We start from the raw sequence: 14,048 nt of genomic DNA, 5'->3' as shown, positions 1-14,048 counted from the left end.
GCGCGCGTGTGGGGGGAGCACACAAACCTGAAGCTTAATCACATAACGCTAAATTATGCACCCATAATTTAGGTGCATTTTTAAAGAACGGTGAAGAATAGGGCAACCACATTTGTACTGCAAAAAGGAGGAAACGTATCACTACAAAAGAGAACACTAATTTGCATATTATTTGTATATGTCGATTTATATGTTTAGATACATATTTAAAATAATTACTATAGAATTACTATAATTTAAATATAATTACAATACATCTCACCATAGTGTCCAAGTGACCTGCATACTTGCTCAGTCTCCTGTCCAGGTGTTAATTGTTGACGGGCACCTTCAAGGCCCCTGCTCTCCTTCCTTATGGTTCTTTATCTTTAAGCTGGACTTGGACTAGACAGTCCCTGAAATAGGGGCATCAGGAGTGCCCTAGCTGCCTCTTACAGTCCCCTCCAATAGCCAACTCAAGACACAGATGAAAAGGATTCCTTCCAAGGCCATATTCCTTTTACAACTTAATGACTCTTTCAGATGCTAATCACCAGTTACTAAGCAAGGAACTGCACTGGGGTAGTTAGCAGAGTAGCCAGGTAAGGCAGTTGGTCCCCGTTTGAAGGAGGAGGGCAGGAAGGCTCTGAACTTATGGGCTATGGAGAGGTCCTCCCTCTTACCCTTGGGTCCTCAGGATGCGACCGCTGTTTTAGTGCCAAGCGAGCAGAGCGCCTCCTCTCAGTGCCCTCCATCTGGCGCCACTCCCTGCATTTGCACTGAGCATCCAGCAAAACCCCCTCCCCCGATGTCAGGGTGGAAACTGAGCCAATAGAGCCGCAGAGCAGTTCTGATTCTGAGGAAGGACAGCAATCCATGGGAGAGGAGCTCGCTCATCTCTCACAAGCACAGCAGCTGGCAGAGATTCCTTCTGCCAGCATTCCTGGGAGAGATAGTGATCCTGGCAGTGAGAGAGTGCTGGAGAGGGGCTTGCTGGACACTCGGCGCAGACGCAGGGAGCAACAACAGATGGAGGGCGGGGAAAGGAGGCGTAGTGCTCATTTGGCGTGCAAACAATGGTTGCGTCCCGAGGACCTAAGGGAAAGAGGGAGGATCTCTCCCTAGCCCATATGTTCAGGGTCTTCCCGTGGTTCTCCTTCAAACGGGGACCAACTGCCTTACCTGGAGCATAGGCTACTCTGCTATCTTTCCCCAGTGCTGTTCCTTGCTTTGGTGCTAGTGATTAGTATCTGAAAGAGTCATAAAGTAATAAAGGAACAATGTCTTGGAAAGAATTCCTCGTCGTCTGTGTCCTGAATTGGCTATTGGTGGGGACTTCAGGGTGCTCCTGCTAGGGATGTACGAAAGTCACTTACCTGAACTCGAAAGTTGATTCGCAGTGGGAGGGAGGCGCTCCATCCCCCCCCCCAAAATTCTGGCTGGGGGGGAGGTGCCCCGTCCCTCCCCCCTGAAATTCTGGCCGGGCGGGAGGCGCCCCGTCCCTCCTGCCGCGAATCCTGTCCTGTCAGGACGCAAACGCCGGCAGCTATGGCCGCCGCCATTTGCATCCCGGCAGGACAGGATTCGCGGCAGGAGGGATGGGGCGCCTCCCCCCCAGCCAGAATTTCAGGGGGGAGGGATGGGGCGCCTGCCCCCAGCCAGAATTTCAGGGGGGAGGGACGGGGCGCCTCCCCCCCGGCCAGAATAAATGTTTACATAGCCTATCACGGTGTTTTTTAAAAATCTAGCCGTGATAGGCTACATAAATCTTTACATAGCCTATCACTTTTTTTTTTTTAACTTGGAAATGGCGGCAGCAGCAGCCGGTCGGAAGACTGGCCGCCGCAGCCGCCGCCAAACCGCCGCCAGAGCCGCTGCCGCCAGGGACATTTGCACACGGTAAGTCCCGTCCCGGGGGGGCAGACCATTTCTCCACCAATTTCGGGGGGCCAAATGCGCTGGCATTTGGCCTCCCCGAGATTCGTGGAGAAATTCTCTGACATCCCTACTCCTGACACCCGCTCTCTCACTGCCAAGATCACTATCTCTCTCAGGAATGCAGGCAGGAGGAACCTCTCCCTGCCGCTGTGCCTGTGAGCGATGAGCGAGCTCCTCTCCCACAGGTTGTTGCTCTTCCTCAGAATCAGAACTGCTTTGAGGCTTTATGGGCTCAGTTTCCACCCTGACAAGGGATACCTTCAATACATGACTGTCCTCTGATAGCCCTTCAAATAGATGACTGTCCTCTGTAAAGTAGGACACCTAGTTGTTGGTGTGATAGCTTTACATTCAGAAAGAAGAAAGAACACCTTTGGAGTCCTACCATGTGTCCTGGCATAGTTACACTTTAGTGTGGCAACCAAGCTATGAGCTTCCTCTTTTCCCAGAAGCATCAACTCGAATATATTTACTAACTCATCATGAAACAAGATGTAAGGCTCCATTCTTTTAAATGAAGCTACACCTTTGGATTGCAGGTGTGGCATAAACTTGGAGAATCCTGTGAATTAAAAAAAAGATGTTTATGTAAATATCTTTGACCAATGTAAGGCAAGTACAAAACAAAAAAGCGAATCCCAAATACTGGAAAAGAAAATCCTTTCTCCTTTGTAGAAGCACACAATGGAGGGGTCTTTTCTTTAATAAGCGTTCAAGCAACTGATGCTTAGAAAAGTGTAAACTGATATACCAAGTAAGCAGAGAAAGAGCTGAAATTATATCCCAAAGCTATCAAACTTTTGGATTTTGACCTACATCTTGGAATCCTCATGTGCTACTGAGTCATCATGTTGATAATCATGATGCATGAGAGTCAAGGTAACCAATATATATTTTTGTATTAAGCTTCTCCTGCTCCACAGTATCAGAAGAATAGACAGCTTTCCCTGGAATTAGAGCACATGGAGCAGAATCACTCAAATTCTCATCTGGGGGTGTTTTTTTCCTCAGCCATCATCCATCAAACATGACAATACATTCGGCATGGCAACAAGTTCACGTTCAATAGGAGTACTTTTCTGAATGTGGTTTTCTAGCTCATCTGCCACCCCTGGTTTTAAATTTCAAATATTTTTTACTAATTGTAGTGCAGTGAAACTAAGTAGGATGGCATGTCTAATGTGACTGTGAAGAGCATTAGTCACAATGCATAATACAGTTTAGAAAATCCAGTTATGACTTTCTTTGGAAGGACATTTTTCTCCCCAGTATTATATCTATATTTTATACTTCATATTAACTTCATATCAGTGCATATATCTAATGATCCCCTAATGCTCTGACTGAATATAAATTGAAATTTTGAATTGTTTAAAAACATAGCCTCAACTCAAGCCATTTAGTGTTAGGATTTGGATTTGTGTACATGTTAAGTATGCAACCAGCCTGGAAAGTCACTAATATTGGTATCTTTTAATTATGAGTCATTCTCTCATAGATATAGATATAGATATAGATATAGATATATAGATATCAGGAGAGAGGGGGAGAGAGAGAGAGAGAGAGAATGAGAATGAGAATGGTAGCGGCCAACCATTCTAAAGAAAATAAGAGACTTTTTCTATGTGTCCTTCAATACAAGGAGGGTTGTTGTTGCTTTTTAGAATAGATGGAAAACAAATGTAGATTGGAAACAGACAGACCTAAACTGTGCCAGACACTAAGCTGGTTTGCCCAGTCACCAATGCTGGGCGTGATTTGAATAATCACTGCCTGGCTGCGGCTTGTTGTGTTATCTGAACCTGGGCAGCATAGCTTGTTGGAGGGTTAAGCAACCCTCAATTAACCCATGGGCTGTTGTTGGGTTGTTTGAGGCTTGTTTAACCCTTCAATAAGCCATGCCACCTGAGTTAAGATAACACAACAAGTTGCACCTGGGTGGCGATTATTCAAATGGTACCTGGGATGTGCCATGGCTTAAACAAGCTACCGTGGCTTGTTTAAGGAGTAAATGATGGGAAAACAGCAACACAGAGATGGTTGCTTGACACATTACATTTTTAGCACCCAAATTGTACATGGTAAAAACATAAAATATATCGCATGGTATCCAGTGCTGCCCCTCCCCTCTGCTGACTGTGTTGCACCAGCAAGACCCATAGCTGGCTCGACAGGAAGCTAGTGGAAACAAGCCACATTGCTCATTTCTGGAACAGGATGTGTCAGCATAGCTCCTTTCTGCAAGCTCCACTGATCTATTTGGTATGGCTGGGCACCTGCTGAGGGCTCACACCCCTGCTAAGGGCCCACCGACAAGAGCCCCAGCTCCTCCTTTTCACAATTGCAGCCTGCTTCTTCACTCACCTCTTGCTGTGGCCCAGACAACAGTGGGGGTGAGGAGGATCAGTAGATGCCACTACCTACATGCTCATTGACTTTCTACCTGGCAAGCAAGCAGATGGTAGCAGCGATGAGGAGGGGGAACAGTAGCAGAAAATAATGCTGGTGAGAAGATTGACTCACTGAGGGAGACTGGCTCATTGAAGGTGTCTTACCCAAGGGCCCTCCAGAACCTGGAGCTGGCACTGATATCCTACAGATCCTTTCAGCCAGGAGGATGTTGCCATGATAGCATCACCATTCATATGGAGGCCTCACACTACTCTATCACTGCTGCCTACTAAATTAGGAAGGGAAAGTAAAGAAAGCAGCAGAATGAGGGAGTGAAGGTGGGGGACCAGCCCAACTTTTCAGAGGGGAAAATGCTGCCTAAAGATAGTTCCACATGGAATCAAAGATAGATAGATAGATAGATAGATAGATAGATAGATAGATAGATACATACATACATACATACACACAGTCACCAGCTTTCAGACAAATGGTGGTGTATTGTTCAGGTGACTCTTAAAAATCCCCTCTATCCATAGCGAGAACTCTGTAAAACAATACTAATAAAAATGGAGCTCAAGAAAAGTCTAAAATATGGGATATTTCTCATGTTGTTTTGAACAAAATGGATCTAACAAATGCCCAACTCAAATCTAATTAACATTGCACAGAATATTTTCATTACTGCTGGTAAGTCAATTACAGAGAAGCCACTGTAAACTTCTGTATGAAGATCTGGTTTCCTCTAGGAATGAAAGTAATGAATTCTCAAACAAAAAGTTCCTTACAGCCTATACATAGCTTTCTTTCTCTCCCAACAATTCAGTCATCCTTTAATTTTTCATTTTACTCTTCATTAATACACTCTATTTTGTTCCAAAATCAGGGTGGCATCATATTTTACCATCTGTTTACAATAAAAGCAGACCCTTTAGGCTAATCCTACCAAGAAACACTTCTAAAACCAGACCAGCCATCTGACTCAATTTCTGCAATCAAGGCTATTCATTTAAAATATTCATACATAATCTTCTGCAAACAAGGAGAAATTATTGACCACCCTATCATGAGCTTTTTCACACATTAGCAGTACTGAACTATCATCATCTAAATGAGACACCACTACAAAACAAGAAAGAATGAAACCACTCTGGGGAGAAACTGCATATTTCCAACAAATCCTAATGGCAATAGGTTTCTAGTTGAAGACCAGCAACAGGGACATGAATGCAGTTTCATTCCCCAAACCTGGTCTAACGCTAAACTGGATCCAGAAATCCAGTTTACTCCAGCAATTCTTGGTATGGAACTGCAACCATCCTAGCCAAAGACTATTGTATGAGAGACTGGCTGATCATCTACAAAATGTAGGGGCTGTTCACATGACACAAGAGCCCACCTATGCCACATGTGCTGCAGTGAGACTGTGGCACATGCAGCCACTATTTCCATAAGCAACCCCCATTCAGGGGTTGTCGTGTCATGTGAACCTGGCAAGCATGGGCTATGCGAGAGTTGTTCAACCCTCACATAACCCAGGTTCACATGACACGACAACTCCTGAGTGGGGGTAGCATATGGAACCTGATGCCTGAGGACACCATGGATCATTGTGGGATAAATAACCCATTGCAAGCCATAGTGTGCCATCTGAACCTGGTCATAGAGTCCTTCAGAGATCTTCCACCATATCTTCCTTCAGTACCATAGCATCCTTCCGCTCATTTTCCAAATCACTAATTCAAGAGAAGAAACCAACAAACCAAAATTACTCAAACCATAGCCACACCTCATTCTGTGAGGTTAGAGGGAAACTTACATTGTAATCCTATTGAGACAGTTGGTAGCCTCCGAATTCAGAGGCTATCGACTATCCAATGCAGAGAGGATGGAGGATGGAGGAGATCCTCTTCTCTGTGCCTCATCTGCCCTGCATTTGTGGCTAGATGTGTATTTTACCACATCCAGCAGTGGCTTTGGGGAGGGGGAGGGAAGGGCCTGGATAGGAAGCTGTCTAAAACAGCTTCTGTGGTCTCCTCCCCTCCCTGCCCCTGGGAATGCCCCGTTTTCACCCTCTCCATACTCTGTTTACAAGTGTGGAGACAGCAGTGGTGTAGAAAGAACCACGCCAGCTACGAGGGGGAAGGGGCAAGAAGCACAGTTTCTGGGAACCAAGGGCAGACAACCTCAGTTCCAAGAAATGGAGAAATCCTAGGGCTGTCTAGACAGTGTCTAGTGGCCATAAGATTGCTGTCTTAATGTAGGCGGCAAACACTTTTGAAAAGTTATCCTTAAAATGAAGAATCAACCATTTCACTGTTAATGCAAAATAGAAGAGTAGTCTTACCTTAGCAAGCTGTGCATTTACCCATTTTGTGAATGTTTTCTTTTGAACATCTTCCCTTTCATCTGTAAAACAGAAAGCACAGTTATTCATTTAACGTTACTGATGGAAGTGTTAACCTGTATTTGGTTGTTGACCAATATTATTTTTTTGCAGCAGGTTATAGAAGCCTTCGACAACTAGGTGCCCTCAAGAGTTTTGGGCTAAAATCCCCAGGATTCCTGACCACTGGCCATGTTGCTTGAGGATGATGGGCACTGAAATCCAAAAGCCCCAGGTTGGGGAAGGGTGGGTTACTAGGATGCAAACAATATTCTTTTAAACTGACGTTTTTAAAACCCTAATTCAAACTGTAGTTCTCTATAGTTATTTTCTAATTAAACTCACAGAACAATTAAAGCTGCAATCTATGCACATTTACCTGAGAGTAAGTTCACTGAACTCAACGGGACTTATGTCTGATTGGCAGGTGGAGGATGGAATTGTCAGTGATATGATTGCAACTAAGCTGTCTTAGATACTCTTCATTTTGAAAGCAGTAGGCTTTCAAGTGTTAGTCTTGCCATAAGAAGGATAAATGGTTTTGTTTTAGTTTTAGGAGATGTGTGTACAGATAGCCATTCCCTACACCCCAAAAAATAAGGACTAAGAATGTGTGTGATATTCAAAGAAGCTCAGGTAGGAAAGAACTTGTGATTTTATTCTCAGTAGGTTATGGGAATCATTACTATGAAGCCATAACACCAGTATCTTAGTATCCAAGACATTTAATACAAACAAACAAACTTCAGTTAAGTAAACATTTTCGTTGAAGATCAAAGGAAGATTATTAAGTATAATCATGTGAATACTGGTTTGTAATTATTATTTTTTCTGTCATAACCACTATTTTAGTGTTCTTTTTCAGGATCGTTTAGTTACTGGCAGGTATTCTCAAAGCCATTTGTCTGAAGCTTGATCTTTTAAAAATGCAAAACATTGGGTAGCTTTCAGATAATACAAATGCTGGCGTAACACACACAGAATTTATCATAGCTACCTTAAAGCACTATGGCTAAATCACTGGCCATGTAGCTCAAGAAAAATAGACTGTGGCCTTACTAAGAAGCAAGTAAATGACTAAAAAAGATGTTATTGTAGGCTCACCCAAGAACAGTGTTTTCTGAAAACTGAAAATGTTTACCACTGGAACCAGATTTCAAACCAGATAAGGTTTGAAACACCTGTCAATTCCAGTTATTACTAGATAGCAAGAGGTAGGAAAGACATATTCATTAGGGATGTACGAAAGTGTTACCTGACTCCGCACCGGGCAATCTGTGGTAGGGGGAGGCGCTCCGTCCCTCCCCCTGGAATCCTCCCTGGACCAGCTCCACTCTGTGGCAGCTCTGCGGAGCCGACGGGGCCAGCCACAGCCAGAGTTCCGGCCGAGGCCTTGCAGTCAGCCATGATAGGCTATGTAAGTATTTATGTAGCCTATCACGGCAAACAGCAGGGACACAAATGGCAGCCACTTTACGTAGCCTATCACAGTAAAGGCAGCCACACAAATGGCCATTTGCGCCCCTGCTTTAGCCGTGATAGGCTACGTATATAGTAGCCTATCATGGGCAAGTGTAGGGATGCAAATGGTGGCTGCTATGACGGCTGTCATTTGTGGCTGCAGCACCCTGGCAGCGGCTGGAGCCGCTGCTGCCACTGCTGCGGCAGCCACATCTGCCACCATGTAGGTCCGTCCTGGGGGGATTCTGCAGGGTGGTGGGTGGGGAGGCCGTTCCACCACAGACTCCGGAGGGGCGGATTCTGAAGAATCCGGCCTCACTGGAGTCTGTGGCAGAATTCTCTGACATCCCTACATTTAATAGGGAGAAATGCCAAGTTCTGCACCTAGGAAAAAGAAACTGAATGCACAGCTACAAGATAGGGGATACGTGGCTCAACCACACTACAAGTGAGAAGGATCTTGGAATTGTTGTAGTTAACAAGCTGAATGTGGCTGCAAAAAAGGCAAATGCTATTTTGGGCTGCAGTAATAGAAGCATAGCTTCCAAATCCAGGGAAGTACTAGTCCCCCTCTACTCAGCACTGGTTAGGCCTCATCTGGAGTAGTGTGTCCAGTTCTGGGCGCCACACTTTAAGAAGGATGCAGACAAGCTGGAGAGGGTTTAGAGGAGGGCAACAAAGATGATCAGAGGACTGGAAACAAAGTCCTATGAGGAGAGACTTAAGGAACTGGGCATGTTTAGCCTTGAGACGAGAAGACTGAGGGGAAATATGATAGCGCTCTTCAAGTACTTGAAAGGTTGTCACAGAGAGGAAGGTCTCTTCTTGGTCTCTTCTTGATCATCCTAGAATGCGGGACACATAATAATGGGCTCAAGTTACAGGAAGCCAGATTCTGGCTGAACATCAGGAAAAACCTCCTGACTGTTAGAGCAATACGACAATGGAACCAATGACCTAGGGAGGTGGTGGGCTCTTCCACACTGGAGACATTCAAGATGAAGCTGTTTAGCCATCTGTCAGGGATGCTTTGACTTAAGATTCCTGCATTGAGCAGGGGGTTGTACTCAACGGTCTTATAGGCCCCTTCCAACCCTACTATTCTATGATTCTATGATATCCTTTTTGTTATTTAATATATGTCTATAATATATTGTTATGTTGCTCTTCTCGAAAGACTTCTAGGATGATGCACAGAATATGATAATTAAATAAAACTACAACAAATAAAATTGAGAAAAACAGCAGTGACTAAATACAGCCCATCAAATTCAGCAGAAATTATTTTTTTAAAAAAACCCATAGACCAGCTTATGCTATGTGCTGAAGTGCCTAGGCAAATAAAAAGATCTTTCATGTCGAACCAAAATGATAGCTGAGTTTACTGCAGAGCATTCCACAGAGGGGGGGGGGACCACAACCAAAATCTTCCAGTCACCACCTATCTAACTTCATGGCAGGGAAGCTTGGAGGATGGCCTCCAAAGATGACTGCAATGTTTGGAGAACTTCATGTCATAGTGGACTTCAAGTAGTCCTATCTCAAACTTATTAGGGCTTTATAGGCAATTACCAGCACTTTGAATTGGTCTCAGAAATGGAGAGGCAGCCAGTGTACACCTTTAAGAACTGGAAAAGCATGATCCAGTGTCATTCCTCCCTTGGACTCCTCCAAGGATGAAGGGGAATGGCAGGCTCTAGACCGAGGGAAAGGAACTAGCGCAGAAATAACTGAAGTAGCTGAAGTAGCCCAAGCCCGCCCCCCCCGCCCCCATGGAGCAGCCATGCCTGGCTGCAGCCTCTCCGGAGGATTCAGAGGGCGAAATTCTGCTGACCCGAGCAGAGTGAAGGCAGCGTCATGTAAAAGAGCAATGAAGGCAAGTCCCTGTCCATTTAAGTCAGAGAGGCTGCCAGAGGCCGGAGGAGGACTGATTGCCAGCAGCTGTTTCAGGACACTGCCGTTAAAAGCAGGAAGCAGGCAGGGAGAAAGCTGCTGGAGAACAATGTCATTTCCATGTATTGGATCTCATCAGCCCCATCTCGACCCCAAACCTGAACCTCAGCCTTGCTTGTGATTCCCTTAGGGATGGCGGAGAATTTCTCCCCGAAACTTCGGGGGGCCGAGCGCCAACGTGTTCGGCCCCCTGAACAAGTTTCAGGGAGAAATCCTCCGTACCCCCCCGCACCCCGCACCCCCCCCCCCGGGACGGGACTTACCTTCGCCGAATGTCCCTCCCGGTGGCGGGTCCGGCCGGCAGTTCGGCGGGCGTTCATGCGGGGCGGGAGCGGCAGCCAGTCTTTCGACTGGCTGCCGCCACCGCCATTCCAATAAAAGAAAAAAAAAACTCCCCCATGATAGGCTACGTGACGATTAACGTAGCCTATCACGGCTAGATTTGCAAAGTCAGCCGTGATAGGCTACGTAAATCATCACGTAGCCTATCACGGGTGACTTAAAAAAAAAAAAAGCGCGTACGGATAATGGCGGCCCCCATAGGGAGCCGCCATTCCCGTTCCTTATTTGGTCGCTGTAGTCTGAATACACAGACTATATACAGACTATAAACACTGAATACACCTGTGTTTAGACCTTGGACTAGAAAAGGACTTCTCTCTGCCATGCCATTTTGGATTTTTTTGAACTGGTAAAGCCCCCTGCTCTAGCCCCCTCCTTTCCTAGCCTTGGACAGGTTTACGACCCAGATTATCTGTCAGTGAGTTATTGCCACTGTTTACCGGCAAGCTGCAGTCAGCCGGCAAGGACTGACACCCAGTTAGTAACCTGGCTAAAGTATTTGATACTAACTGACATTTCTGGAAAGTCTTCAGAGGTAAACCCACATACAACAATTTGCAATAAACCAATCTGGGCATTACCAGGGCATGGATATGTGTGTCCAGGCTATCTGTGTCCAGGAAAGGTTCAGATGAATCCCCTAGGAATGGTACCTTCATTTTATCTGGAGTGAGCTTCAATTCACTGCCCCTCTAGTCTATTTCTGATTGCAACCACCAGTTCAATACCTCCATTGCTTTATCTCAATCTGATGAAGGAGAAAAGAACAGCTGCTGGGTGACAAGAGTTTGCCCAAAACCTCCGGATGGACACACCCAACAGTTACATGAAGATGCTAAAAGTCAATTCTACATCAATAGCACCTAGTAAGAAGCCCCATGATGTCCCAGAATTTGAAGCACAGTACATCATCATTCCCAGCTAGGGGTGTACGAACCCCACTTACCAGTCTGCTCCGGGGTCTGCTGGGGAGGGAGGCAATCTATCCCTCCCCCCGGAATCCTCCCCGGCCAGTTCCGCTCCGCAGCAAGTCTGCGGAGCCGCCGGCCGGGCCTGTCCACAGCCGGACTTCCGTCCGCTGCCAGGCTGCGGATGCAAATGGTGTCCAGCGTAGTCAATGCCATTTGTGTCCCTGCTCTTTTCAGTGATAGGCTACATAAATATTTACATAGCCTATCACCGAAAACAGTAGTGATGCAAATGGCGTCCACTATGCCATTTGCGTCCCTGCTCTTTGACGTGATAGGCTACGTAAATCTTTATGTAGCCTATTGCATGAAAAAACAGGGACGCAATGGTGTATTTGCATCCCTGTTCCTTCGTGTGTAGGCTACGTAAAGATTTACATAGCCTATCACGTCAAAGAGCAGGGATACAAATGGTGTCCACTATGCCGGACGCCATTTGCGTCCGCAGTAGGTCAGTCCAGCCAGCGATACAGCAACGGCGGCCGTATCGCTGGGGCTTTGGAGCCGGCTGGTGGCTCCACAGAATCGCTGTGGAACGGAGCCAGCCGGTGAGGATTCCGGGGGGGAGGGACGGATCGCCTCCCCCCTGTGGACCCCCTCAGAATGGCAGCTAAGTAATTCGTACATCCCTAATGCCAAGGCTAGAGGAGAAAAAAGAATGTTTGATTCACTCTGACCCTGAGGGGAAAAGAGCTTCCCATCCTTCTGAATTGTCATGATATTATTGTTTTGTTGTCTGTAAAAGCTGAAGAGGGCTTGTTACTACATACATGTACTTCAAAAAAAAGATATGTTATATTTATCTTTGGGTATTTAATAATCATTTACTCTTTTACCTGAATTTTGTTCTACTGCCATCAATGGTATCAAGTACCCCTTTGTGCTCATTAGCATATTTTGTGTAAATAAGGCCTCATGCTAGCTATACTCAGCCTCCAGTAATATGTAAAAACCTGAAGATCTTTAATTCCCTATTTGGGGGAATTAAGTATACACATAACTGGCAGCTGGAACCTGAAGAAAATAATATTGTTTAAGACCTCCTTTCATGCCACACTATCATATTAGGAACAGCTTGGCAGAAGCAGTAGCAAAATCAGTGGCATGACAGCATCAATTGTTCCAGTATAGTATCTTTGTGGAAAGGACTGCATGCCAATTTCAGCTTCTGTGTTCATGGAGTAGTCAAGTGGGACAAATGATGAAATAAAATAAAGAAAAAAGTATATAGATTGAATGACCCAACATTTTATCACTGTCATCAAATTCAACAAAGATGCATTTTCAAATGAAATCTGATTATCACTACATCCAAATGATGTTTTCTCTCAAAGCCTAAAAAAAAAAATCATACTGAGTATTCACCACAAGTAACACAAAGGAAGTCAAAGTTAGTGAAGAGTGAAAGAAAACTCACAAGTCTATTGATTTTGCTAGTCTTGTCATGTTAAGAAAGTGTATATGGAAAATCCATCTTGTAATTTCTTATTTTGATGAATTGATTTTTAATGCTGTGTTTGTGGCACTCTCTGTTTAGGTGATTACTGAGGCTTTATATTAGATCTAGTGGTGTGTCAGTCTGAGGATTCACATATAAAAAAGCAACACATAGCTTTCTTTTATATGCATAGCTGACACTGCCTCCTCTCCAATTTTACAGTCATTCATTCTTCAAGTACAAATTAAATTATGCTACAAGTAAGTCTATTAAAGTTACTTTAAAAATATCCTCTGAGTTTTATTTCATACTTTTTTTAATCATCATCTTAAAGTTGCTCTCAATTTTAAGATTAGTCTAAAATTTGCAATCGGGAATGTATTCCAAAGGGTTGGATTCACGCAATCTTGTCTGATCTCGGAAGCTAAGCAGGGTCAGCCCTGGTTAGTATTTGGATGGGAGACCGCCTGGGAATCAGGCTTCCTGCATTGAGTATGGGGCTGGGCTCGATAGTCTTGTAGGCCCCTTCCAACCCTATGATTCTATGATACTTTCTATGATACTTTCTAAGTTTCTTAATTTAGAAAGACTACAGATAAGCACAGGCATTTATGTAGCAACATCCATAACGTTTCAGCAAATATATGAGCTGCATTTTATCAGTGGCTATAAGACATTTAATTTATTTCAATTATCATCCAAAGAGAGGAGATGCAGTTTGTTTATACAAGATAAATCATATGTGAGAAGCTAACAAGAAAAGCATTAACCATGTAATTGGTGGCTCTCTGGCAGCAGGGCTGGCATCAGAGCTAGACAATGGTTGGGCATCTGCCAATGGCCCACACCCCAGGAAGGGCCCACTGACAAAGCCCCCTTGAGTTGGTCCTCCTCTTCTCCATTACAACTTGCCCCCCCGCAACCCAGGCAATGGTGGTGGTGAGAATGAGGAGCAGCAGATACCACTGCCTACTTGCTTAATGGGTCTCTGCCAGTCAAGCACACAAGCAAGCAAGTGGAAGCCATTATGAGAAAGAAGATGAAGAGTGATTATGGCAACAGGAAGAAAGATTCAATGAGGGAATGGGCCACTGAGGGGGTGTTTTGCCCAAGGGCCCTCAAAAGCCTAGAGCTGGCACTGCTCTCAGTTAGCCTACTCATATTCTGTGTTCTGTGGAACCTCCAATATGGA

The 14,048-nt window shown here is 45.0% G+C and overlaps 1 protein-coding gene across 1 annotated transcript in view; it reads right to left on the bottom strand.

Moving 5' to 3' along the window:
- The window catches only part of DMD (dystrophin), a 1,907,270-nt gene that overhangs the window by 1,524,174 nt on the left and 369,048 nt on the right, over positions 1 to 14,048 (bottom strand). The window contains exon 2 of the mRNA XM_084843968.1: positions 6,656 to 6,717. Within this exon, the coding sequence (XP_084700094.1) occupies positions 6,656 to 6,717 (62 nt within the window). The remainder of the gene's footprint in view (positions 1 to 6,655; positions 6,718 to 14,048) is intronic.

This window comes from Heloderma suspectum, chromosome 3 (genome assembly GCF_057233095.1).
Source record: "Heloderma suspectum isolate Gila_16-S chromosome 3, 16-S_ref, whole genome shotgun sequence".
NCBI lineage: Eukaryota > Metazoa > Chordata > Lepidosauria > Squamata > Helodermatidae > Heloderma > Heloderma suspectum.
The sequence above is the reverse complement of the archived record's forward strand: the minus strand, read 5'-3'. Positions and strand labels throughout refer to the sequence as shown.